The 26,853-nt window shown below is 40.4% G+C and overlaps 2 protein-coding genes and 1 non-coding gene across 7 annotated transcripts in view; 1 reads left to right on the top strand and 2 right to left on the bottom strand.

Moving 5' to 3' along the window:
- LOC126380112 (dual specificity mitogen-activated protein kinase kinase 7-like) overlaps positions 1 to 21,715 on the bottom strand; it is a 34,977-nt gene extending 13,262 nt beyond the window's left edge. For 2 of the 5 annotated variants that reach the window (XM_050029355.1, XM_050029360.1), the window contains exons 1-16: positions 21,460 to 21,715; positions 19,336 to 19,424; positions 18,857 to 19,000; positions 18,295 to 18,522; positions 17,743 to 17,922; positions 16,337 to 16,483; positions 15,683 to 15,759; positions 14,956 to 15,237; positions 8,013 to 8,120; positions 7,458 to 7,556; positions 7,108 to 7,215; positions 5,043 to 5,226; positions 4,149 to 4,249; positions 2,494 to 2,576; positions 1,603 to 1,690; positions 257 to 366 (exon numbers count right to left, since the gene is read on the bottom strand). In XM_050029355.1, the coding sequence (XP_049885312.1) occupies positions 257 to 366; positions 1,603 to 1,690; positions 2,494 to 2,576; positions 4,149 to 4,249; positions 5,043 to 5,226; positions 7,108 to 7,215; positions 7,458 to 7,556; positions 8,013 to 8,120; positions 14,956 to 15,237; positions 15,683 to 15,759; positions 16,337 to 16,483; positions 17,743 to 17,922; positions 18,295 to 18,522; positions 18,857 to 19,000; positions 19,336 to 19,424; positions 21,460 to 21,601 (2,170 nt within the window). In that variant the 5' untranslated portion in view covers positions 21,602 to 21,715. The remainder of the gene's footprint in view (positions 1 to 256; positions 367 to 1,602; positions 1,691 to 2,493; positions 2,577 to 4,148; positions 4,250 to 5,042; positions 5,227 to 7,107; positions 7,216 to 7,457; positions 7,557 to 8,012; positions 8,121 to 14,955; positions 15,238 to 15,682; positions 15,760 to 16,336; positions 16,484 to 17,742; positions 17,923 to 18,294; positions 18,523 to 18,856; positions 19,001 to 19,335; positions 19,425 to 21,459) is intronic. The other 3 variants (XM_050029368.1, XM_050029377.1, XM_050029385.1) reach the window with 3 other exon arrangements.
- Positions 21,716 to 22,196: 481 nt separating this feature from the next.
- The window catches only part of LOC126381081 (GTPase-activating protein and VPS9 domain-containing protein 1), a 45,095-nt gene continuing 40,438 nt past the window's right edge, over positions 22,197 to 26,853 (top strand). The window contains exon 1 of the mRNA XM_050030623.1: positions 22,197 to 22,806. Within this exon, the coding sequence (XP_049886580.1) occupies positions 22,513 to 22,806 (294 nt within the window). The 5' untranslated portion in view covers positions 22,197 to 22,512. The remainder of the gene's footprint in view (positions 22,807 to 26,853) is intronic.
- Positions 26,413 to 26,484, bottom strand: Trnav-cac (transfer RNA valine (anticodon CAC)). The gene has a single exon. It is a non-coding gene; the product is annotated as a tRNA-Val (tRNA).

Here is a 26,853-nt window from a genome sequence, read left to right as displayed (position 1 = left end):
ATTTTTTGTCTCGTTCACACGACGGTTTATTCTGTCGTTCGATCCTCTTTTAACAAATCACATGAAAGGACACACCATTACACTGTAAGATTTAATAGTGGTACCTTCACAAGAATCTTTACCGTAATGTAATTTCAACCGACTATTTTATTTATTTTTCCTAATAAAGTACCTATCAAAGGCATTTTCTCTAAAGTTGTTATTCCTATAACTTTGTTTAAATACCGTCCAAACTTCACCTTCGTACATGACTTACCCTGGTCATCGTGGTGGTGTTTGTGTGGCGGCGCGGGCGCAGCTACTTCGGTTCTGAAGCCGTTCCGCAGCTCCGCGCGCGTCAGACTCTGACTACGTCCTTCTTGTAACCTAATAAATATTAACATAACATAAGCACACGGCTATATTTCCAATAGGCTAGTTTTCTACTAGTCAAACAATGAGGATAAAAAACTACCCATCTCACCAGGTGTCGTTACTGTCACCAGGTGTCGTTACTGTTGATTGTTCTTAAATTTTGAGAGTTCCCCATACAAATCACTATGTGATCCCTAGTTTAGGTAGGACATTACAGACTGATCACCTGATTGTCCAAAAAGTAAGGTGATCCGTGCTTCGGAAGGCACGTTAAGCCGTTGGTCCCGGTTACTACTTACTGATGTAAGTACGTAGTCGTTACACGAGTCATGTCAGGGGCCTATGGCAGCTCAATAATAACCCTGCCACCAGGGTTGATGGGGTTGGTGATCCACCTTACAACCTGATGATGATGATGATGATGATGCGATCCAGCCGATTTCGGCTACGGCGACTGCTTCAACTCCGACGTTCATGTGCTCGCATGTGACTTATATAGCCAATCTTATTGGAAAAGATCCTCGCACATAGCGGGCATGTGAGTACACCATAGGCGGTCGGGCTTTCAATTCATCGCGCTTAGCGTCAAGAAGAAGTTCCCCATACTCCAAGTAAACAAACATATTGTTTTAGTTACATTTTGACACTATAACCCTTTGCGCAGCGCTAAACTGCAAAAGTCTTTCTGTTAGACCAACGTGATAGGTGGCAAGCCGTATCGCCGTCTATAATGGGTCCACATAATACCAGCGTCGTGGTTCACGCCGCGACTTGTGCTGAGTGAGGCCCTTTTATCTCAGGACGTCCACCACCACCTTATGGTCATTTCGACAAACATCCGTCTTGCTTTTTTGTAATTGTTTTAGTGGAAATTTGATATGATGTTGTTGACTTTTTTTGTGTGTGGCGTCCTTTTATAATAAACTTTTTCTATTCTATTCTAATGGTCGAGCCAACTGTGTTAGTGAAAATTGCACTTAAATAGCTCAGTTCAGGGGTGAAACTGGCGCTCCCCGTTTGGGACACAGCCGGTAGCACTCAAGACCTCAGTGTTTATTTATTTATTTTTCTAAGTATGAAGTTATCCCCTTATCACCATAAGGTTTATCATATCCAGCTTACGACATCGTATCAACAGTGGCTGCAAGTTGTCTTTGATTACTTGTGGCTCTGCCCACTCCATTAGGGATTACGGGCGTGAGTTTATGTATGTATGTATGTAAGTATAAAGTTCATTAAATATATTACCTATCGTGGAGTAATAAGGGTGACGGTGGGTGTAATCTTTCATGTAACGCCGGGGGTTCCAACTCCATACTGCCGATACTGCCATTCGCTGAAACAAATTATTTTTTACTAAAAAACCGGAAAATTTCCCTTCTTAACACTTTTCTATGGACACATAGTCACACCCCGGACAGTCCATACAAAAACCTCATTCTAGCCTAAGGAATATATAATAAGCTCCCAAAGAGATGATGATGATCTCTCCGACCGATTTCGGCCATGGCGACCACTTTGACTCCTAATTCGCACGACGGTGATAGGTTATCTTCACAGTGAACTCCCGCGCACAGTGAGGGCACGTGAGCACACCGTTTTGGTAATTATAATGAATAGCGACAGGGGGACGGGCTCCCAAAGTACTTATGAGATGAAACTAAAACTAATTTATTTATAAAAAATCTAAAAACAATGCTAATTAAAAAGAGCTATTATACTGTAGACGAATTTTTAAATGATAAGTTTTAATTTCAATACACACTTCCTCTCTTCCCTTCAACTTTGCTGTGCCCTACAGGGTCCATGTTATAGTAGTTCCTATGCTTATGTAACACCCCATTGTACTACATGGAATGCAATAAATAATTGAGAATTTAATTGAGAATTGAGGAAATAACACAGGAAGATATTCAGTATGCGTCCATTTTTGATGCTAAGAAGAAAGTGTCTATTTTTGACTATGACAATACCTTTTTTATAGTAACCAAAACCATAGACATGTTTACCCTTTGTTCGTGGTCCAAACACGCTCTATTATGCTTGAGTGATCAACGTTTCCGTTCCTCACCTACTTTACAAAATTGATTCTATGCGAAATAATCTAACGATCTATCGACAATAAAAGCTGATAGTTACCTTCATGGCCCAACATATGGTGTTGTCTACTCATCCGCGGAGGTGGCTCAGGCGACCGGCCCGTACTGTGTTCTTTACTTAAACTGTAAATAAATGCACACACCTTCAATAGGCTAGTTTTCAACTAGTCAAATCAGTTACTTTTTACTTAACGTCATAACACGAAATTACTATGGAATCTGTATGGAAAAGCACACTGTGACGTCATAGAAAAACGTAAGAAAACGTCGCACTTATTATTAAATTTTTCTTTATTAAAATTCATCGGTTCAGGGCGCCGTCTGGGAGAATAGGCTTGTTTCCAACTAGTCATATCAGCTACTTTTTACGAAACATCAAAACATGGAATTTGTACCCAGATTTGTATGAAATAGCACACTGTGATGTCTTAGATAAACGTGACAAAACGTCGCAGTTATTATTACATTTTTCTTTGTTAAAATTCATAAATAAGTTCAATAGAAAAAGGAAAACGTTTTTTGTCACCCTTAGATGTGTCTTTATTTAGTAAAATCAGCATTTTATAATTTTTGTTGTATTTTCATCTTGATCTCAATATCATTTTATATCAGGTTTAAGATTGTTCTAAATGTTTTAGATTCTAAGATTTGTTATGTCCTATCTTTCTTAATATAATTTTGAACTGTATTATTCTACTAGTAAGTTAAGTTTACACCGGACTTGATGTATAATTTTATTAATATTAAGCGAAAATTGTATCTCATTGAGCCACTGCGATATAGGGTGATCCCTAGTGCAGAGCAGGGTTAACTGTTTAAATTGTACCTTGTTTGAGTAATAAAGAATTTTATTATTATTATTATAATTTATCTTTGACCTAGGACAAACATACAGACAGTGACAGTGGCTGCAAGTTGTCTTTGATTACTTGTGGCTTTGCCCACCCCATTAGGGATAACGGGCGTGAGTTTATGTATGTATGTTTATGTATGTTTGGCCTAGGAAACTACCCAATTAGCTAGACATAGAAAGGAAATTAGTGTGTATTAATTAGTATCACGTGGTTTGCCCGAAATAAAGGTTTTTATAACATAACATAAGCTCACGACTATATCCCAATTGGGGTAGGCAGAGGTACATACATCGCAAGATGAACTAAGTACCTTATCCAGCTAGAGAGGTATGAGAATGAAAGAGACAGAAGAGGAATGGAGGACGACGTGGTGCGTGTCGCTGAAGGCTTTTTTCATTTTCTCTAATTTGAATATTATATTCTGTGTTGTAAAAACATTTTAAGATAATATAGTGGGTTATGAAGACAGTTCAGTGTTTATTTTCTCGGTCCCTCCCACACATATCACTACATAGTATAAAACAAAGTCGCTTTTTCTGTCCCTATATCCCTATGTACGCTTAAATCTTTAAAACTCCGCAACGGATTTTGATGCGGTTTTTTTAATACATAGAGTGATTCAAGAGGAAGGTTTATATGTATAATAACATCCATTAAATAGTGGAGAAATACTGTTATTTTTGAGGTTATTAATGTGATGTCGTAAACAACAAATTACATTTTTTCCTCAGCATTGCACCCGAGTGAAGCCGGGGCGGGTCGCTAGTATATAATATAAGAAAGAGAAAGCAGATTGCTAACCTATAAGAAAGAAAGGGAAAAATAGATTTATCAAGTATACCTTCTATGTCTAGGCGTAGAGTGCAGGTCTACTCGCGACCGCCTCTGATTACTTTGGTGCTGGAACCTTTGAAGGACTATAGGACTCGTGTTGCCGGAACTCTGGAAACAAAATCAAGGGTGAATTACTGTGATAAAAATGTTTTTTCTTCAGAACTATATACATAAATTCACGTCTATTTCCCACCGGGGCAAGCCGGAATTCCATTTGCTTCGATCCTGAGACACCACGAAATGGCAACGCAGTGCGGGATGACGTCAGCTGGGCTAACCTTGAAATGTTAGCTGTCACTTTCGAGCATGCCAGTAGGCTCTGCACGGTAACCGCGTGCGCTGCGCGAATTATATCGAGGCCTTCGACTAATAGCCATTTGACGTCCATCTACGTAGATAGCATTCGTACCGTTTATTGGTCGAAGCGCTCAACATAATTCGCACCGCGGCGAAGTTGTTATGCAGACCCGGCTGGTGTTGTTATCAATCAATCTTTCCTGACCGTATTCGGCCACAGCGACTCGACAACTAATGAGAGCGTCGTTCTCTCAAGTGACTGACATATCCGATCTTAGCATTTAATGTACGACCGTATTCAATCCACGTCAGCACTCCTCCTAAATAATTATAATTTATGGCAGCAGGTGGTCGCGCCTTGAGCTCGTCTCGTTTTGTATGGAGCTTCTGAAGTCTCTCCTTCTCGAAGTCAACCACCTTAGTGTTCACTGTACGCCTCCATAACGGCCGTTCAGCAAGGCGCAAAAACAAGGCGGCAAAATTGTGCGGTACAAAGATGTGCTTAAGCGTCACATGAAACAATGTGACGTAGACCCGTTGCAATGGGAGGCGAAGGCAGCTGAACGGTGTTGTTCTACAATGGTCCATACAGTAGCGTACGTACGTTGGGCGAGGCCCTCCAGCGGCTGTCGGCGGACACGCGGCGGGCGGGCGGCGGCGGCGGCGAGGCGCCCACGTCCAGCGTGCGGCGCCGCCCGAACGGGGACGCCGCGCCCAGCTCCAGCTCCAGGCTGGTGGGCTGCGAGCTGCTGCCGCCGGCGCTCGCGTTGCTCGACGCCCACCACGCTCTGGAATAATTACTTTTTTGTAGCCTTTTTTTCCTGGTTACAAACAATTTTAAGCCAGGAATAATTCGTCACATTAGTGTTGTTGTCACATTGAATAATCAAATCGATTCTATTGCAATAATCGATTATATCGACGTATTGGTTGACAGCTTTACGTCGGTATAATCGATTATTGCAATATAGTATTGTAATTATTTTACAATTGATATAATCAATTATATCTAACTATTATTAGATTTTAATCGATTACTATCATGCGAATTACGCACACTTTGCAAATATCAAAACAACAGAACAATCACAAGCGAGTTATAATTTCTAGATGTTTGTTTATTATATTAGTTACCTACTTAAGTTACTTACAAATTACGCAAATTCAAACGTGCCTACATTACAAATCCAATCAAAACGTGTTAATATAATTACATACTTATTATGGGTGTGTAATTTTTGACACAATAACAGATGTACTAAGATTTACAAAACCTAATTTAATTATATATAATTTCGTTTAACATAACGGATCAAATGACATAATGTTTTTTGACATAACTTCATTTGACCTAATTTCATTACACAATGAACATTTCCTCTAGTTTTCGTTAAAACTAATACTTAGTTACCCTAACAGTCATTTGTTACAGAAATTTCTAATGGCTACTTGACAGTTTTCGTATTTGTTTTGTGTACTCTTACTCTTAAATATAATATAATAATTTCCAAAAAACACGACCATTGCATCACGAGAACTTTATATCACATAAATGTTAGAATAAATGTTTTTTACAGACTTCAAAAAAGGACACAATAACACGACAACATAATGATTATTTGATCTGCAAATGTTAGAATAAATGTTTTTAGATCAAATAATTATTATGTTAAACAAATGTTATATGAAATGAAAATAGATTAAGTGATTTTAGGTCAAATGAAAATTATGTCACATGTGTGTTGGTGAAATCAAAATTTGGACATCTGTTATTGTTTCAAAAATTACACACCCACTTATTATATGCTATTACATATCTACGAGGCGCAACAGTGGTTATAGAAGGGCATTATACGCGGTATTTTAGGTAAATTCCCATTTTACCCATATAATTATCCGTTTAATTTAATTGGCAATTTTCCCAAAGTGCCGGGTATATTTCCTATCCCCACCAGTAGGACAATATTGTCTACTTAGATAATTAATACAACCTCCTGTTTTTATCCCACTCCAAGTGGGGTCGGCACAACATGTATTTCACACAATATTGCAATTTGACATTTGCGCATATAAAAGTGTGCAATGTAAACAAATGTCAAATAGCATTTTGCTTTGATGTGGCCTTTTTAACTCCCCCGTTCCATTCCATCTCTGTCATCACACTTTGCACATTCATATCTTTCTACAATACGTCAAAATACACACACACACATATATATCAGGCGTCAAAAAGCCCTCCGGAAAGCGAACCCCGCCCGAACGTACCCATTATGCTTGCAGCGTTGCCTCTCTGGACCGCAAGTGAAATACGCTGCTCTTTCTTCACACAATCCACCCAAATTGGGTCGTTGGGATTTCTTGGATCGTCCTCTCTATCCATCCACATTCATACTCATAACTTTCCTCGTAATATGCCTTTCATCCCTCCTCATTACATGCCCATACCACGCTAACCTGTTGCTCTCAATTTTTCAGTGACCTGCGCTACTGTCAGACCGTCTTTTGAGAGTTACCTCCTGATAAACGCTTTACATCTAACTACTCGTGACTCGACTCACCGCAATGAGAATTACGGGAGTGAGTATTTATAAGCATGCGAGTAAAACAGACGGCTCAAATCCAAACAACAAGACAAAAAACAGAACGAAATGCTTCCAAAATGAATGAACCTTGTCGGCGTGGGAGTGACTTGCTCCGGCGTCCAATAGTGTGACGTGGTAACGAAGTTCCGTACAGGTTGCGGCGTCCTCTGCCCGAAGTTCGGGCTTCTAGAATTCCTAGGAACATACCACGTATTGTCAGCAATGGAGAAAAAATGACACCCAAAATCACGGAGTGTCTTAGACTATCAATGCCATGCTACCAAATGATTGCATTGTCATGCGAACTACAATCACTTGCAAAATTTCAGCGCTCCACATTTGTCCGGACAAGTAGTTAATGCCCGAGAGACAATAAGTCGCGTCAAAAAAAAAGCTCAAAACCACACGAGTCACAATTATATGAACTGATTCAGCACCTTGTCGGCGTTGGGGTCGATTGCTCTGGCGTCCAATAGTGCGATGTGGTAACGAAGTTCCGAACAGGTTGCGGCGTCCTCTGCCCGAAGTTCGGGCTTCTAAACGTGAAATCGGACTAAAGTTTCAGGTTTTCTAACTTTGCAGACTTATTTATAGCCTGCCACAAACGCAACCGGTAGAAGGTGAAGAAACGGGGTAATCATTGCTGAGTTATGGAATAACATTTAAGCTAAGAACAGAAATGAGCTAACTCATCATATTTCTGTATTAGAGCGCGGAAACCGAAACTTCTTTTCTGACAAGCCGTAGATCTACACACCCTAATTAGGTAGGAGTAAAGGTACGAGGGGAGGGTGGAGGGGGGGGGGGGGTGAAGGGGGGGTGAAGGGGGGGTGAAGGGGGGAGTAAGGGATCAGCGTGAGTTTTTTTTTTCTCGTCCCCCTGCCGTACAGGATGGGCAGGGACGTTTTTACAGCTACATACATATCTTCTGACTACTTTTATTGTCTAATATGCCCGCAATAGGGCCCTATCAGCGTGAGTTTATCACATACCTGCTAGGCGTGGGCGTGACCTGGTCGGGCGTCCAGTGTTGTGAGCTGGTAACGAAGTTCCGTACAGGCTGCGGCGAACTCTGCCCGAAGGTCGGACTTCTAGACGTCCTGACAACACACAAGCTCATGACTATATGCCAATTCTTCTTTTTCTTCTATCGTGTGGATTGTGAGATGGTTTACCGACGTCATCATCTCTTTTTTAAATTACCTATTTTCTCATTGTTCGCGTTCATAATTATTCAAAAATACAATATAAATGGCAGACGAATATATAAAGATAATTGTTGCGTGACATTTGCATATGTATAGAATTATGTTGCTACCTATATTGCTTCTCTTTATTTTGATCAGAATAATAATGGGTGGAAGATGTAATTGTGCATGGGTGTAATAACAAGGGTCATCAATGATACCCAAAAACAAAGATAAATGATCCATATGTCTGTTATCCATGAAATTAGAAGGTCAAACGAAGGAAACACCAACTGTACAGTGCTGTCGCGAAATGCGAGGACATTAGCCATATGGTAAGTGCACACTACTGATATTGTTCTGTGGCAACTCTAGAATTGACTTGACAATATGACTTTGACATGGACTTGACAGATTTTTGGCTGTGTGTGCACTTTTAAGTGGCGGGTAGTTAATGACGGAAAATGCCGCGTAGCGGTAAGTGACTTATTTCGACAGTCAGCTTACGGCGACTACACGGTGGATGAAATTATAATGTAAGACCCTCAGCGTTGGAATCGGGTGAGTGTTTTAACCCCTGGTAGACTATTTTAGCTATGAGACATGTAACTATGAGGAAATGCCGCTTTCCATAAATCATGTCAGCTCGTGCTAAAGGAAACAGACCAACGTAGAATATGCAGGAGACTCCCTGGCTAAGATAAGTGGCGGGGAGTGCGTAGGCTGTTGCGTAACTCGAGCTACCAGCCAGGGAGCCAAGGATGCATGTTGGATTAACAAAAAAAAAACCGACTTCAATCGCAAAACTAAAAAGCAATAAATAAATTTACTTCGCACAAAGTAATTAGTACGTATTTTCAATTAGTTAATTATTTTATAATTCTGAAGCCGGTGCCAAGGAAATGCTACAACGAAGTACCGATTCATATATTTTTCAATACTGATTGTTTTGTAATTTTTTGTTTGACATTGTTTTGTAATTGCTTTGATATAGGTATTAAACAATATTGTGTGTACATAGTAATTTGATATTGTAGTAGGGTTGTTGTAGCATTTACTTGGCACCGACTTCAGAATTATAAAATAATTAACTAATTGAAAATACGTACTAATTACTTTGTGCGAAGTAAATTTATTTATTGCTTTTTAGTTTTGCGATTGAAGTCGGTTTTTTTTTTGTTAAAAATTTTATTTTATTTTACGATTTTAAGTGATGGTTAGACCGAGCAAGGATGCAGACAGACAGATTTTCTGATTTATATTCATATATAATAATATAATTTTTACCCCCAAGACATTTTCTGGAAAAACAAAATTTTGTATGGCGGCCATCTTGTTTTTTCGCCATTTTGTATTTTTTTCACCGGCCATTAAATTCGACCAAGATTTAAATAGGTTTCGTGAAAGAAAAATTGGTTCAGGTGTGATAGTTTCGCCAGGCCGTAGGGTGTCACCCTGATGCGGAGCAGTTTTCGAAAATCGGGAAGTATTTCCATACTTAACATGACGATCCGACCACAACCCCGATATATATTTTATATCCCGAGACATTTTCTGAAAAAACAAAATTGGCGGCCATCTTGTTTTTCCGCCATTTTGTTTTTTTTTTACGCGCTATGGAATTTGACCAAGATTTAAATAAGTGCTCTGAAAGAAATATTGGTTCACGTGCGATAGTTTTGCCAGGCCGTAGAGTATCTCTCTGATGCGGAGCAGTTTTTGGTGATCAGAAAGTATTTCCGTACTCTACATGACGTTTTGAGTAAGCGCCCCATACATTATTTTTACCCAAACGGGCTTCTTCCAAAATCGACAAAATTTTGTATGGCGGCCATCTTTTTTTTCCGCCATTTTGTTTTTTTGCAACGGCGATTGGATTTGATCAAGATTTAAATACGTTTCGTGAAAGAAAAATTGCTCCAGGTTGTATAGTTTTGCCAGGCCATAGGGTATCTCCCTGATGCTGACCAGTTTTCGAAGGCCGGGAAGTTTTCCCGAAGCCTAAAGATCGATCCGATCAATATGACTTTACAAACGCACTAGTCGCTCCTACGATTTTTGAAAATTCCCCTCGATTTCTCTGGTCTTCCATCATCAGATCCTGACTTCCTTGACATGGGACCCCCTTGGGTATATCTCCTTTCAAACAAAAAAAGAATTATCAAAATCGGTTCATATACGACGAAGATATGCCCGAACAAACATAAAAAAAAAAAAAAAAAAAAAAAAAAAAAAAAATATACGGTCGAATTGAGAACCTCCTCCTTTTTTGAAGTCGGTAAAAATGATAACGGTCGTCAAGATTCGATGGAGACAGGGGCGTGACTAAGGGGTCGGAGGAGGTCACCGTGGGGGCATTATGCCCCTGCGTCCGCCGGTGTCAAGGAAATGTTGTTGCTCAGCATAGCAACAACAGGGACACCACAGGAGCAGTCTGTCGACCGTTAGGCTTATACCATAGGTTATACCACGCGCGTGGACACTGGCCTTGGTTGGAATTAGCGAAGCAGATTAAGAGTAGAATACTTATCTTACGGTCAACTCATGGTTACAAGTTTTATGGCATTATTGATCTATGTGTACCTAAACGCGCTATAAATGATGTTATTGACAATGCGTCTCCATACGGAACCCAGAGCATACAGCCTGGGGAAAGCGTGGGGCGTTTTGTCATGGTATATCTTTGTAGTAGACGTTATTCTGTACTTGATCCAGGCCTACAGCTCAAGTAAAGTACAGAAGTTACTACAAAAATGGTGGAGATGCTGCGGAAAAAATGGATGCTTGTTTTTATTTTTTCAGGCTTTAGATTACAACGCAATTATCAAATTGTGTTTTTATTTAATAAATATAAAGTTGTTATATACTAAATTATTTTGAAATAAATCTGTTTTGTTTTGTTTTATTTTGTATCCGAATTTTATACGAATATTTTCTGTTCGTTTTATTTTTTACCGGTTTTGTAATTTAGTTGGATGGTGTATAGCCACCTTTATTTTTTCGTTGGGTGGTTGTGTTGGCAGAAGTGGTTTTGTTGTCTATGGAAAATAGTGCCGAACACACTTCCGTTTATTTTTTTTTTCTGTCGATATAATTCGATCGGATTACGGTTTTTTTTATTTCTGTGCTCGAATGATTAATGTTGATACATAATAGTATTATGTTATTTTTGATTTATTTAAGTGGAAATACTTATTATAATATAGGTAACAGAATTTAGAAATTAAAACTAAATCCGAGTTGTTGCGTTGTTTAATCGCATAGTATCTAAAGGCATATAGTTCTCATAAGTCGCGATGAATAATTTCCATTGTTCCGAATTCGCAACGTTTGTCCGTTACAGTTTTTGTTTCTATACTCAAAAGTAAGGCATAATAATATGTCTGCATGATGGTTGGTTTTAACGATGACATTTGAAAACCCGTAATTATAAATTTAAAAATGTCGATAAATTGACAACACTATAAAAAAGTAACGAACGCCGCGCGCTTTTTCTTGTCACTTGTGAAAATTTTCCGGCTAGTTGTTTTCTACAATTGTGAAAAAGTGAATAATTTTGTGAATTTTGCTCTGATTAAGTGTTGACGAACGTGAAGGGCGAGTTTCTATTTAGAGATAGTATAATATTTTATGGTAACCGTCGAAAACCGCGTCAACGACGTTAGAGATTCATCGGTGGCAATAGGAAAGTTCTGGGGCTTCAAGGGATCCAAGGTATATATACCTTTAAACGAATCGTCGAAGCCAAACGTGTGTAGCACGATGGAAAATTCACTTAGGCACCGTTTGAAAGAACGTCGCGACCGCCTAGCGACGAGGTTGGACGCCATAGAATCTGAATGTACAACTGGCATACTAGAATCTAGGATTAAACAGTACGCATCCGAATTGAAGGACCTCGCAGATAAACTGGATACAGAAAGCAAGTTCTATTTAACTACATCAAAATCCATAGATGAAGATGTAATCAAAGACTGTATGGATGTGCAGCTTAGATGTGAGGATACCATATTGACTTTGCAAAATACACCAACCACCTCTTACTGCAGCACTAAATTGCCTAAGCTTGAACTCTCAAAGTTCGATGGGAATATGACAAAATGGTTTGAGTTCTGGGACAAATTTGAGGCAAACATAGACCTCAAGCCCTTGCCCGAGGCAGATAAATTTTCATATCTGTATGGATGTCTTGAAGGAGAGGCCTTGAAAGCTATAGCAGGGCTTACCATTACTAATGATAACTACTCAGTTGCGGTAAGAATACTTAAGGAAAGATTTGGAGCTAAGTCTCGAGTGATAGATGCACATTATAAGTTCTTGTCAACATTACCTCCAGCCAAGTATAATTTCCAAGAGTGCCGATACCAGCTAGATGCTATCGAAACCCACCTGAGGGTGTTGAAGACTCTTGGTGAAAATATAGAAGGAAACCACCTCAGAGTGACTATTAATGAGAAATTCCCGGATCAGGTCATGTATCAAGTCAACCTTCGTGTGGGAAAAGAACCGACTGTGGCACAGGTACGAGAAACACTAGAATTAGTTGTATCAGCTATGGAAAAGTCTGGAATGGCAGGGACTATGCAAGAACTTGATGAGAAAATAGCTATAGGTGTTACAACAGAGGCTCTTCATACGAAGGTTGAAACATTGAAGTCAAAAAAGGATTCTGTCCTCATACGCTCTATTGGACATCTATATCCGCTGGAAGCAGATGACAGTGATAGTCATAGTCACGTTGAGGAGGGAAGCATGGATCCTAAACCAACGAATTTGAGTTCAGACGTAGTTCCCACAAACTTGCAAGAGCGTGAGGAATCTCAAGAAGGATTAGAAAGCTCTGAATCCCGAGACCAAACAGATATCACTGGCGAAACGTCTCAAAGCGACACAAATGGTTCATCTGATGCACTGGATCAACAAGATATTGATGCGACTGAAATATCTGAAAAGCAAGATGATGAAAGTGTTGACACTGAGCAGGATACCCTTGCTCCGAGAGATGAAGTAGTGGATCCACCGGCAGTGGATGGTGCATTGAGGAGTAGAAGAGGCGCGGCCATTCGAGCTTCGGAGCGGATCCGAGAGATGACGCGTCACCTACTTACTGTGCTGCAATGATGTCACTTCTTCTCTCGTGGGAGTGTCGCGAAATGCGAGGACATTAGCCATATGGTAAGTGCACACTACTGATATTGTTCTGTGGCAACTCTAGAATTGACTTGACAATATGACTTTGACATGGACTTGACAGATTTTTGGCTGTGTGTGCACTTTTAAGTGGCGGGTAGTTAATGACGGAAAATGCCGCGTAGCGGTAAGTGACTTATTTCGACAGTCAGCTTACGGCGACTACACGGTGGATGAAATTATAATGTAAGACCCTCAGCGTTGGAATCGGGTGAGTGTTTTAACCCCTGGTAGACTATTTTAGCTATGAGACATGTAACTATGAGGAAATGCCGCTTTCCATAAATCATGTCAGCTCGTGCTAAAGGAAACAGACCAACGTAGAATATGCAGGAGACTCCCTGGCTAAGATAAGTGGCGGGGAGTGCGTAGGCTGTTGCGTAACTCGAGCTACCAGCCAGGGAGCCAAGGATGCATGTTGGAAAATGATAACGGTCGTCAAGATTCGATGGAGACAGGGGCGTGACTAAGGGGTCGGAGGAGGTCACCGTGGGGGCATTATGCCCCTGCATCCGCCGGTGTCAAGGAAATGTTGTTGCTCAGCATAGCAACAACAGGGACACCACAGGAGCAGTCTGTCGACCGTTAGGCTTATACCATAGGTTATACCACGCGCGTGGACACTGGCCTTGGTTGGAATTAGCGAAGCAGATTAAGAGTAGAATACTTATCTTACGGTCAACTCATGGTTACAAGTTTTATGGCATTATTGATCTTTGTGTACCTAAACGCGCTATAAATGATGTTATTGACAATGCGTCTCCATACGGAACCCAGAGCATACAGCCTGGGGAAAGCGTGGGGCGTTTTGTCATGGTATATCTTTGTAGTAGACGTTATTCTGTACTTGATCCAGGCCTACAGCTCAAGTAAAGTACAGAAGTTACTACAAGTGCCATCTATATTCTTCTTCTATCGTGTGGGGTGTGCGGTGGATTACCAACCTCATCAACTCTGGTGTCAGGGTTATTATTGACCCGCCAAAGGCCCCTGACATGACTCATGTAACGACTACTTACTTATCAGTAAGTACAAATCAGTAAGTAGTGACCAGGACCAACAGGCCTTCCGGAGCACGGATCATCTTACTTTCGGACAATCGGGTGATCAGCCTGCAATGTCCTATAGTGATTTTTGTGTCTCCGCCAGGATTCGAACCTGGAACCTCCCGATCGTAAGCGCAACGCTCAACCACTGGACCACGGAGGTCGTCATCGAGACCAGCTCTGGTTGAAGTGCGACATCTCCCTAATCAGAAATACAGGAGCTACTGGGAGGTATCATGCAAAAAATACATCTACCTAGACCAATGCAAATAAGCAATGTGACATTTGCGCATATAAGGAAAACCAGCCTTTACCAGGATCCAGAGGTCCGCTTACCTACCCAAAATGGTTAGGTAAATGGACCGGTGAAAATCGGGATAATGCAAGGGAAATGATAATGACATTTGCGCATATAAAAGTAAGTGCGCAATGACAGCAATGTTTCAATGGCCTATTTTACCTCCCAGTTTTGCTTGAACTACGAGGTGATCGGTGAGTATGGCTTTATGTACCTGCTGGGCGTGGGAGTGACCTGGTCGGGCGTCCAGTGCTGCGAGCTGGTGACGAAGTTCCGCACAGGCTGCGGCGTGAGCGGCGCCTCCAGGCTGTCGGGCGAGCCGGCGGCGTGCGGCGCGGGGCTGGCGGCCGCGGCCTTGCTGGGGGTGCTCTGCCCCGAGATGGGCAGCGAGGCGTACCACGCGCCAACTGACACGGAACTCCTCGCTGACTTCACCACGAACGGGTGCTCTAAAAGCTTCACGTATTTTGGTCTCTGTCTATAGTTCTTTGTTAGGCTGAAATTAATAAAGAGTAATAAATTGAGATGTCCTTAGAAAGCCTCTGTGGCCCGGAGGACCATAGACCACGGATGGTCTAGTGGTTAGAGCGTTAGGCTCACGATCTGGAGGTCCGGACCTCCATCCCCCAGGATCCAATCCAACCAGAATCCATCTTTCAATCGGAGGGGGTATGGAGCATACTCCACCACGCTGCTCCACTGCGGGATGGTGGAGGTATTTTTACGGCTAATAGCCGGGACCAACGGCTTAACATGCCCTTCGAAGCACGGATCATCTTACTTTCGGACAATCAGGTGATCAGCCTGTAATGTCCTAGCCAAACTAGGGATCACAAAGTAATTTTTGTGGTATGTCCTCACCGGGATTCCGGATCGTGAGCCCAGCGCTCAACCACTGGACTATAGAGGTCGGAAAACATAATAGACAAATAGTAACTCACCACTGTGAAACGAATGACTTAAATTCAGGTGTAAAATTGGTATCGTCTGGTAACTGTGGAGGATCGTCCGCTATAACCTGTAAAGAAGATCAAAATAAATCATGTGGGATGGAAATAAAACATAACAAATTGAGCTCCGACATAGTTTATAACATTTTTACCACACACCGTAGGTGTACCTAGACATTCGCCATTCCGGAAATCGCCGGTGGCCAGCTCGACCAGCGAGATGCCTAGAGACTACAGGTCCGCGCCGATGTCGCAATTCAAGCAAAGCTGGTGGTTCCTTACAAGTGACATGCTGTGACCACATTATACTGACCCTGGTGAGCACCTCGAAGTCGTTCTGGCAGTCTCTGTAGGGGAACACGCCGGTGGCCAGCTCGACCAGCGAGATGCCTAGAGACTACAGGTCCGCGCCGATGTCGCAATTCAAGCAAAGCTGGTGGTTCCTTACAAGTGACATGCTGTGACCACATTATACTGACCCTGGTGAGCACCTCGAAGTCGTTCTGGCAGTCTCTGTAGGGGAACACGCCGGTGGCCAGCTCGACCAGCGAGATGCCTAGAGACTACAGGTCCGCGCCGATGTCGCAATTCAAGCAAAGCTGGTGGTTCCTTACAAGTGACATGCTGTGACCACATTATACTGACCCTGGTGAGCACCTCGAAGTCGTTCTGGCAGTCTCTGTAGGGGAACACGCCGGTGGCCAGCTCGACCAGCGAGATGCCCAGCGACCACACGTCCGCGCGGATGTCGTAGTCCGGCCGCGTCGGGTCCGGCGGGTCTATCCGTTCAGGCTGTTGACAAAATAGAAAGTTAATAAAAGATCATCATCTCCATAGCACGTTACGTGGTGGTTCGGACTGCCCGGAGTTGGTGACGCAGCTGGTGAGACTGTACGTCCCCAACGTGCCCACACACAACCTGCGGCCGCGCAGCCACCCGCTGCCGGCCATGTCGGCGGCGCGCACACACTCGCCACTCCTCCGTGCCGTGCACATGCTTAATGCACTCGTTGCATCAGCACCAGAGTGTGATCTGTTTGTGAGTGAGTGGACGTATGTGTGTCGCGAGTGTCTGAGGTTCTGCGAGATGATAAATGATGTGTGAAAATTAAATATCTTTTTATATTGTTTAAACTTAAGTTTCATATGTTTTTTATTATACTGTTTATATTTAAAGTTTCACGGCGCATTGGCGCTTCTGCACTGTAAAGTCGCGAAATGTAAATAAATAGCATTATCCCGTTTTTCACAGGGTCCGCTTACTTTGCCGATATTTTTTTAAAAGTTAATAAAATATACTACTTCTTCTCCTTCTCTTTGTCACAACAACATTGACTGTATTGACCTCACAAATAGGTTAACTTATTCCGTACCAAGACGTGCGACGCGGCGAGCGGCACGAAACCACCCGTTCTTTGCGTTGGGTCACTGTCGCACAAACGCGGGTAAACGAGTGCCCCTGCGCCGGGTCGCACGACTTTATAATAGTCTTTTTATTAATTTAGATATTATATGTTACCTAAACACCCCTAAGTTTAAGAGAGCTGTCATTGACAGCCGGCGACCTGAACATAATCAATAATCCTTTTGTTCTTTTGAACTGCTGTTTTTCATCCCAAATAAAATTCTATAGAATTCCATTTCACAACCTTCATGGTCTATTGGATAGAGCGTGCTACGATCTGCATGTCCGGGTTCGATTTCCGATGGGGGCATTGACATAATCACTTCGTGGGACTGTGCTTTGTTTGGCTAGGATATTGCAGGCTGAATCACCTGGTTCCTGACGAGACCATAACATAACTTTCACATTTATTTACTCGTTTATTTATTTATTGAGTTTTTAAAATGTGTTTGTTTTTTTTTTACTTCTCACTACCCAAATTGGGATATAGTCGAGAGCTCATGTTTTTTTTTTTTTTAAACTGCCTATATAAGTCCCACTGCTGGGCACAGGCCTCCCCGCGGTATACCGGAGGGGGTATGGAGCATACTCCACGTTGCTCCACTGCGGGTTGGTGGTGCTTATATTAAAAAAATAAACGACTCACCGCCATATAGGCCGCGCAGCCTGCACTCCTCGTTTTGGCCTTGGAGTCCACCAAGCGACCGCTGATGCCGAAGTCACATAGCTTGACATTCCCACGCTCATCTAGCAGTATATTGCTGGGTTTAACATCACGGTGGATCACGCCATGCGTGTCTTTAAGGTAGGATAGGGCGTTCACCGTCTGGAAGGAAGATTATAAACTTCAAACTTAACATACATAAATTCACGCCCGTAATCCTTAAAGGGGTAGGCAGAGCCACAAGTAATCAAAGACAACTTGCAGCCACTGTTGATGCGAAGTGGATGGATATGATGAACCTTGTGATGACAAGGGATCAGCCTGTCGCCCATAACAATTGTCCATCATGTTCAAGACGAGATGGGAAGATGTCATCAAAAAAGATCTTTGTTATTGCAAGGTTTTAAGGATAAGAAAATGACAGGTATAACTAAAATAAAAAAATACATACATACATAAACAGCCTATATACGTCCCAAAAAAAAATTAGATGGCGTCTGCAGGAATTAGCACCAGTTATAATTCCAAACTCACCGCGACAGTGACTTTCCCAAGAATCTCCTCCGGTATGGGCGCGCCGAGCCGCTTCAGCAGCTTATCAAAGCAGGAAGCCATCAGCTCCATACAGATCCACACGTCAGCGTCGGTGACGAAGCAGCCGAGACACCGCACGATGTACGGACAGTCGTGGGAGCGCACCACCACGTCCAGATCCATTAGGATGCGTTTGGTCTCTTCCGAGTTACCGGAGCGTCGCATTTGCTGGAAATAGGTTGCGTTACTTGAGAGAGATAACATACGTAAACAGTCTATATACGTCCCACTGCTGGGCACAGGCCTCCCCTCAATCAACCGGAGGGGGTACGGAGCATACTCCACCACGCTGCTCCACTGCGGGTTTGTGGAGATGTTTTTACGGTTAATAGCCGGGATCAACGGATTAACGTGCCTTTCGAAGCACGGATCATTTTACTTTCGGACAATCATGTGATCAGCCTGGAATGTCCTACCCAAACTGGCGATCACGAAGTGATTTTTGTGATATGTCTCCACCGGGATTCGAACCCGAGAAGCGTGTTTGTATATATAAACTGACTTTGACAGCGATGACGGCGGCGGAGGGCTTGTGCAGCATCTTGACCACGTGGCCACACGTGCCGCTGCCCAGCTCGCCCAAGTGCTGCAGCTCGTCGATGTGCGAGCGGTACTCCACGCCGTCCACGTTCAGCTTGCCGCTCACCTGGATCACGTACCAAATAGTATTAAAAAGAAGAAAAAAGAAAGAAGAAAGAAAAAAGAAAGAAAGTATTTATTATTAAAAAATGTATTAAGTACTGTACTTATTTTTAATATATATATATATGTATTAGAGGACGCCACAGTAACAAAACCAAAACAGTAAGGAAAAATATTAAACTTACACGAAATTACATATTAACAGAAACGTAAAGAAAACAGAAAAATATAAGCAAAATGTTGGCCGTAACAATTATGTGGCGATGTGGACGTCCTTAATAAATGGACCTCGCTCAGCATAGGACACATATTAAAACATAATAATATAATCTTAATCACCTTATACACCTCCCGCATTCTAGATTCCGTCTCCGTCGCCTGTGGTGACCTCGGCGGATACGCCGGTATTTCTCGGTTGGAGAACAGGGCTGAGACATAAAAAAAACACCTATATTATTTTGATCTATCATGTGTAAAAAAAATCCACCACAACCTCACATTGGTCTAACAGAAAGCTTGGTGAGGTGTGAGTAAGTCATCTTGCGATAGATGTACCTCTGACTACCACAATTGGGGTATAATCGAGAGCTTATTAATATAAACTCACACAAAAAGAAATTGTAGAAAAATATTTTTTTTTATAACAATTGTTTTAAAAAACCCTGACACAAGGGTTGATGAGGTTGGTATTCCACCTCACAACCCACACAATAAGAGGAATGAGACCAGGTTATACATGTAGGTATATAATCTTATTCTAGACCATATCAACAATAAGTTCTTTGTCAGGAAATTGACTCACAGAGTTAAGTCACTGATCATAAATTTATCAACAAAACGCATGTCCATTGTCTATTTCTTCAGAACCCATAAAATGTTTGCAGCGAAGTGAGTAATGTAATGAACCACATTTGTGTTAATAAAGAACACATGAGGAACTCTTCCCACCGGGGTAAGCAGATATTTTCATTCTATTTGCATTTGCATTTTGCTTATCCCAGTGGCAAACAGATGTGAGACTATGTATGTATGAAGAAGTCTTTCATACAAATCGCATCATTCGTGAATTTCCTTATCACTTATCATATCACCTATAAATGCAAATTATAACCAGTAATAATTATGTACAAAATGGCACATGGTATTTTGGTAACTCAAATACAATTCAATTATTGATTAATAGCTGTTGTGTGATCACAAATCTGCCAGTATCATGTAATGAGGAAAATACACAATAGGTTCTTCTTAGGTTCTAGGTTCTTCTTTGAATCTCCAGTTTAGGTATATATACAAGGTGTTAGTGACATTGTAACGAAAACTTTGAGGGATGATTCAGACCATGATTTTGATATCAAGTGGAATTATAGTTTTGATACATACATACATAAACTCACGCCTATTTCCCACCAGGGTAAACATAGACTATAGAATTCCATAGTAGAGTATATTGACGGAGTATTATTATAGTTCTGATAACACACCTATACTATGTAAGATTACACCTATCTCCCTTTGGGGTAGGCGGATATTACGGTATTCCATTTCCTATGTTAAGTTCCGATAATTGGAAAATTTGTCCTATTTACCATGCATGGCAAGGAATGGCAGAATCTTTCTTCTATTCTGGGTTCTTTCCTAGAATATGTATCTGATATATAACAGATAATTAACATAGAAATACTCTTTATGTGCCTTTGAAAAGGCTACATAAAAGTTCCTCCTTATCAGCTATCAACAGAATTCAAATATTGTTACAACTTATAAAATGTATAAAATAGTATTGTCAGATAAGCAATACACCAATAACAGGTGTATTTCATTTATCTCCTAATAGATAACTGTAACTTCATCACCATATAACTACACGTTCAGACAATGCACAAGACATGCAAGGTTCTAGTGGACACAAAAACAATGTCCCGCATATCACCCACCCGCCAATGTCAGCATATGCTAATACTCTCTGTACAATAAGCATGTTATAGAGAAGCTGCCAATTGGAATATCTTACTGACAAAATTGTGGTCATACATATATTAAGTAACCATGATGTCCTGGCTTAGGCACCAGTGAATGCTAGCACAATTAGATAGATAACTTGATCATTAACACTAAAAACACATGCAATTGCAATGTTTCTATAGAAAATTTTGATAGGACCACTAATAAACAACACCATAACGATTAGTAAGAATTTAGCCTTCAACATTCACACATTCATAATCATCACAGTTGAAGAAATATACAAAGAGTTCCCCGTTTCTCACAATAATTATCAAGTTTTATTTATAAACAAAACGTGATGGACAGTAAAACTAAAGGATAAAAACAAAGCCAATCCATTAGAATTGCGAAAAACAGGTGACACTGTAATCAAACAGAGATAAAGAGCCAGACTGTAAATGACCAATTTAGAAATTAATAACACGTCAGATAGGTGGATGCGATGATCGAGGTACTCACGCTTAGGCCTCCTGCCGCTCCCCGGCCTGGAAGCTTGAAGTCCACCTTGATTGTGGATGTTACTGTCTCTCCGAATACGCATTTCATTTTCGAAACGCTCTTGCAAGCCTTTTAGTCGTCCTTCTATTGAACTATTTGACATGATAACAACTGAATATATCTGCTAATCACATTTAAGTACTAATTATTTATTTCTAAGCAGCTAAATATATTTACACAAAAATTAAAATTGAGGAGCAGCAGTCCAAGGGTTTCTTTGCTCGCTAACCATTTCCATTCATTCATTTTTAATCTTTGGGACTAAATTATTCATTCGTTCGGTCATATTATGTAAACAAATAAGAAAGCCAGCTGCTATCTCTGTCTCGTACATAACTGTGCGCTCTTCTTTCACCTTATTCGTGGACTTTAAAATTTGATTAGATAACAGCATACAGAGTTGCCAATGTAAAATTTATCGTTCAAGAATATGAAAGCAAGTATTTAAAAAATATATAGGTATATAACGTTTTTATTTTTCTAGGTATCCAGTGATTATTACACATCCCGACCCAAAGACCAATTGTCCCGACCAATATCTGCGTTTCATAATGCAAGGTCAATGCGAGGTGCATTTAAAATTTCGGACTAACCTTTTTTTGTTAAACTCGAATTTTGTTTCTGGACGAAGTTACTCGGAATCATTCGTTCATCATGCTTTTCGCTCTTTTTTCGCTTGCTGGCTCGCTTATTTCGTTTCCTTTCCTTTCCGATTTCCGAATATTTCCGATTGAATTGAAGGAAGGCATATTGAAGGCGAAGTCGAAAAGTGAAAAGTGGAATATTCATTCAGGAAATATATTTTTCCTTACAATTTTTGAGTGTTATTCGTAATATCAATGTGATAATACGAATTTAATGTTTCAAAGTGGTTGTTCGATAGTTCCAACAACAGGCAGTAATCAAGTGTGTTATTATGGTGTCAAAAACTTGTGTATCTCGTATTGAAATGACGTGAAAACGTATTTCAGTAGACATTATATTACGGAGAAATGTACTGTTGATATTACCAGCATGATGCAGTCGACATCTGAGGGGTGTATGAATATCGCCGAGTTGGCGAATCAGCTCAGACGGGAGAAGATATTTATCAACTCTGAGCGACAGCTGCTGCAGAATCTCAATGAAGAGGTGGAGAAGAGCGCCTTGGAGCTGCTGCAGACGGCGTGGATATGTTCCATGCAGCGGCAGAACCTCACCAACCTGATAACGACGCGATGCGAGGCCGAGTCGATAGTCGCCTGCCAGCGAGCCAGCCTGCTCGAAGCCACAACCTTCGTCGACGTCTACAAGGTTCTGAAGTATAAGGTAATCCTATAATAATGGTAATTGCACTTCTATCTAATCATTAAAAGTTGTATAACTTTACTGGTTACAAGTAAAAAGTCAGTTTCACCGATGAAATTGGGTGAAAGTTTGCACCTGCTATGATATAACGAGTTGGAACAGTTTCAGGTTTAATGATTAATAAATGAGCGTGAATTTTCCTCAGAAACAGTAAAAAATATTAAAACTGTGGGTACCTATTAGTGCAATATGTTTCATGGTCAAAATATCCGCCCACTTTTGTGAGATAATTGGTTACTCACTATTTTTCTCAGAAAGCGATGGACCTCATTTAAATTTGCTGAATAATTACTTTATGAGTTTCCTTTGAAAAAAAAAGCATGTCAATTCTGTAGAAAATAGAAAGAATATGATAAAAAAATGTAAACATTGTCTGTCACGTGTTTGCATACTTTGTAGTAGGTAGCTACAAGAGCATATAAGATGAAATGTAAAACCACTCTGTGACATCATAGCATGATGTGATTTGAATACATTCATGAAGGTACTTAGTAACACAGTGCCATAGATATCAATTCACTATTTTATTAGCATCTCTTGTGCAATCATTGATATAAAAAAAGTGTCTGGCTTATCTATTATTAGGTATCAACCATTGATTTAGTAAAATGCAGAAGGTCTGTAAAATGGTTGTGTGTAAACTAGTGACATGTGATCCATTCATAAGCATTTTATTCTATTTATGTATTCAGGAAGATATACAAATTGACAAAATAACACTGTTATTGTTGGTAAACTAGTGACCTAAAACTGTACAGGTCAAATTAAAATTTAAAGTATTTATTGCATATCACACACAACAAAACATATAATGTACATCATTTAATTTATTTATCATAAAGTTGGTTTTCCAGTGCTAGGTATATAGTTTTGTCCAGCCCCAGTTGAGATGTAGTATGTGAATGTATTATAATAATATGGTCTTAAGGCCCAAAATCCAAACCCCATTATTTCACTATCATGTCTCGAAATATATTATATATATAATAATATCTTTATTTGTACTATTAAAGCCTTAAATATATGACAATATTTGTTTACATGTATAAGTAGGTATGTTGTCACAGGCTGTAACATAATTATTGAATCAGCTGTTATCCCTAAAAGTTTTAAAACTGAGCTAAGGATACCGAAAGTTGTATACAAAAAGCCAAAAATGAGGGTGCTGACAATGAATATTGTATTATTCAGACAATAATACTTAAAATTTGAAATAAATAATATCAAGTTAACAATGAAAAGAAAAATATCTATAATAATAATAATTAAACTGGGCCTTAGAAGGATATAATAGATTAAGCAAGCTGCCCCTTAAGACCGCATTATTCCCACTTACCAATTGGAATTGTGGTCAATAACAACACTGCACACTCATAAACTCATGCCTATTTCCCACCAGGGTATGCAGAGATTATGGAAAAACAAACCTCTTTGAAACAAATAAGGGTCTCAGAGGTCTATGCTTATGCTGTGAAGATGAAGTCAACTTGAAAACACAACAATATTAACAAAAAGCATTCCTTCAAAATACTGATTTGAATAATACAAATGTAATGAAGTTAAAAACACTTTTAGGTTTGTTGAATATGTTAAACACAGAATTAGTATAATTCTGTTCTGTGGTACCTACCACATTTTGTACCTTGAAAACAGTGTAGTTAATTCTGGCTATGCCTTCCCCAGTAGGAAGTCTGGATGTATTATGTGCCTGTTTTACAAGAAACCAAAGTAAACATGGACCATGGAATAGAAGAATGGAAGGCCCCAATGAGTTTTATTAAAAGATTGACTTGTATGTTAACAAATATTGACAATCATGCAAGGAGATCCCTACTTATCACAGGAAGGCAAAAAACCAAAGTGAATATGTATACTAAACTAAATAGTTGTAAAATGTGTCTTTTTTGTTAATGAATGGTTAAAAAATATCACCCAATGTGAATACATTAAGTACAATAAGATATGTTTACAATAAGTTCCCAATGTTCTCTTTTGTTACAATTAATACCATACAGTTTGGTATGCTGGTGTTTATAAAACATGTTCATATAAGATCAACATTTTTGTAATACATGAAAAATGCATAAGATGTGCTACATTAATTAGGTTTATTATAATTACATAATAATGCTTATGGTTTTGCTTCCAACATCCAAAAAACTGTGAAAATTCAAATTTAAAAATATCTATATTCAGTAGGTAACATAGTTACACTTTGAATCGTCAATTGTTACATAACGAACGTCTCATCCGCCTAAAACTACTGCAGCTTCTCACAACCTGTATAGCCGGGGAAAAGAAGCTGCAAGAAAAACCTCTGCACAGGGCCCTAGACATTCTTTAAAGAAATAAAAATAAACATAAAATATTGGTTTACAATTGAGTAAATTTGCTGCCTAATATCAGTTCTCAGACAGTTAATCCCATGCATTCGTATCTTCTCAATAATCACTAACTTTATAATAACCTTTTTTGTAAAGTTTTTGTTTAACTACTGTCTTAAAACAGTATTCTTTCAACATAAATTATTACTCTTTTTACGAACCCGAAAGGGGTAGGCAGAGGTGTATACAGTACACCCACTCCTCACCAGCTATGTCTAAGTCCCATGTAATAAGGGGCGAGCCTATCCATTTATTTTATTTTTATTTTATTAGCCATAAATTCAGATACAATATTTTTATAGCATAACATAACAAATACTTTATTGCACAAACAGGAAAAAACAAAATACAAAACAAAAGAGTACAATAGGCGGCCTTATTGCTAAGTAGCAATCTCTTTTATTTTTATACAAATTCCATTATTCGGCGGTAACGTTTAGGTACGTATCTGTGTGCCCATTGGCAAAGGCCTCCCCCAATCTATTCCACTCCTCTTTGCATTTAGCCGTTCTAGTCCAGGTTCTGCCGGCCACTCTGACGATTTCGTCCGCCCATCGTCGGAATGGTCTTCCTCGGTTTCTTTTGCCTTCTCTTGGGCTTATCTTGGGTGTCGGACGACGCTCATTGGGTAGGCCCGCTACAAGGTGGACCGACGATCTGGTGAAGGTCGCGGGAAGCCGCTGGATGCGGGCAGCGCAGGACCGATCGCCGTGGAGATCCTTGGGGGAGGCCTATGCCCAGCAGTGGGCGTCGTACGGCTGATGATGATGGGCCTATTCATTAACCGGGCACAAATCCTGGAAATCACGTGATATGAACTATCTATGATCCGAACATGAATTCAAACTCATTAAGACAAATTCAGTGGTTGAGAGCCTGAGCCAGGATTCGAACCAAGGATTATCCCCCCACACACACCACAGTGTGAGGTGGTGTCATATTCTTTGCTTTTTGAGGAATGGCGAAGAATAATAAATTTACATTGCCATTTCCAAAGGCTTTCTTCTTTTATCGAGTGGGTTGTGAAGTGAATTACCAACCCCATCAACCCTGGTCTCAGGGTTATTATTTAGCCAACAAAGTCATCTTATATCGGTAAATAGTAGCTGGGACCACCGGCTTCACGTGCCTTCCGAAGCACGGATGATCTTTCATTCGGTATCAAAAAGTAATTTTTGTGATATGTCCCCACCGGGATTCGAACCCGGGACCTCCGGATCGTGAGCCCAACGCTCAACCACTGAGCCACGGAGGCCGTTATAACCAACGGCTTAACGTGCCTTCCGAAGCACAGATCATCTTACTTTCAGACAATAAGGAGATCAGCCTACAATGTCCTAACGAAACTAGGCTTTGAAAATATATCACTTAAAGAACTTATTATAATATGGAGAATGAACTGGCATATTTAATGTCCTTTGTATTATAATCACTGTGGAGTGGCAATGGAGGCTGCACACAAACAATGACTGAGATTAGTGCATTATGTGGCTGCAAGGCTCGTGTTACAACTGACGAATTGTTAACATGTATTTAGCTATAGGTAGGTAGGTATGTAGTATTGTAAGAACAGCAATAGGCGTTTCATTTCAATGGGCCCTGTGCCGAGGTTTTTCTTGCAGCT

The sequence above is a fragment of the Pectinophora gossypiella genome, chromosome 3 (assembly GCF_024362695.1).
Source record: "Pectinophora gossypiella chromosome 3, ilPecGoss1.1, whole genome shotgun sequence".
NCBI lineage: Eukaryota > Metazoa > Arthropoda > Insecta > Lepidoptera > Gelechiidae > Pectinophora > Pectinophora gossypiella.
Note: the sequence above shows the minus strand (reverse complement) of the source record. Positions and strands in the feature narration are given on the sequence as shown.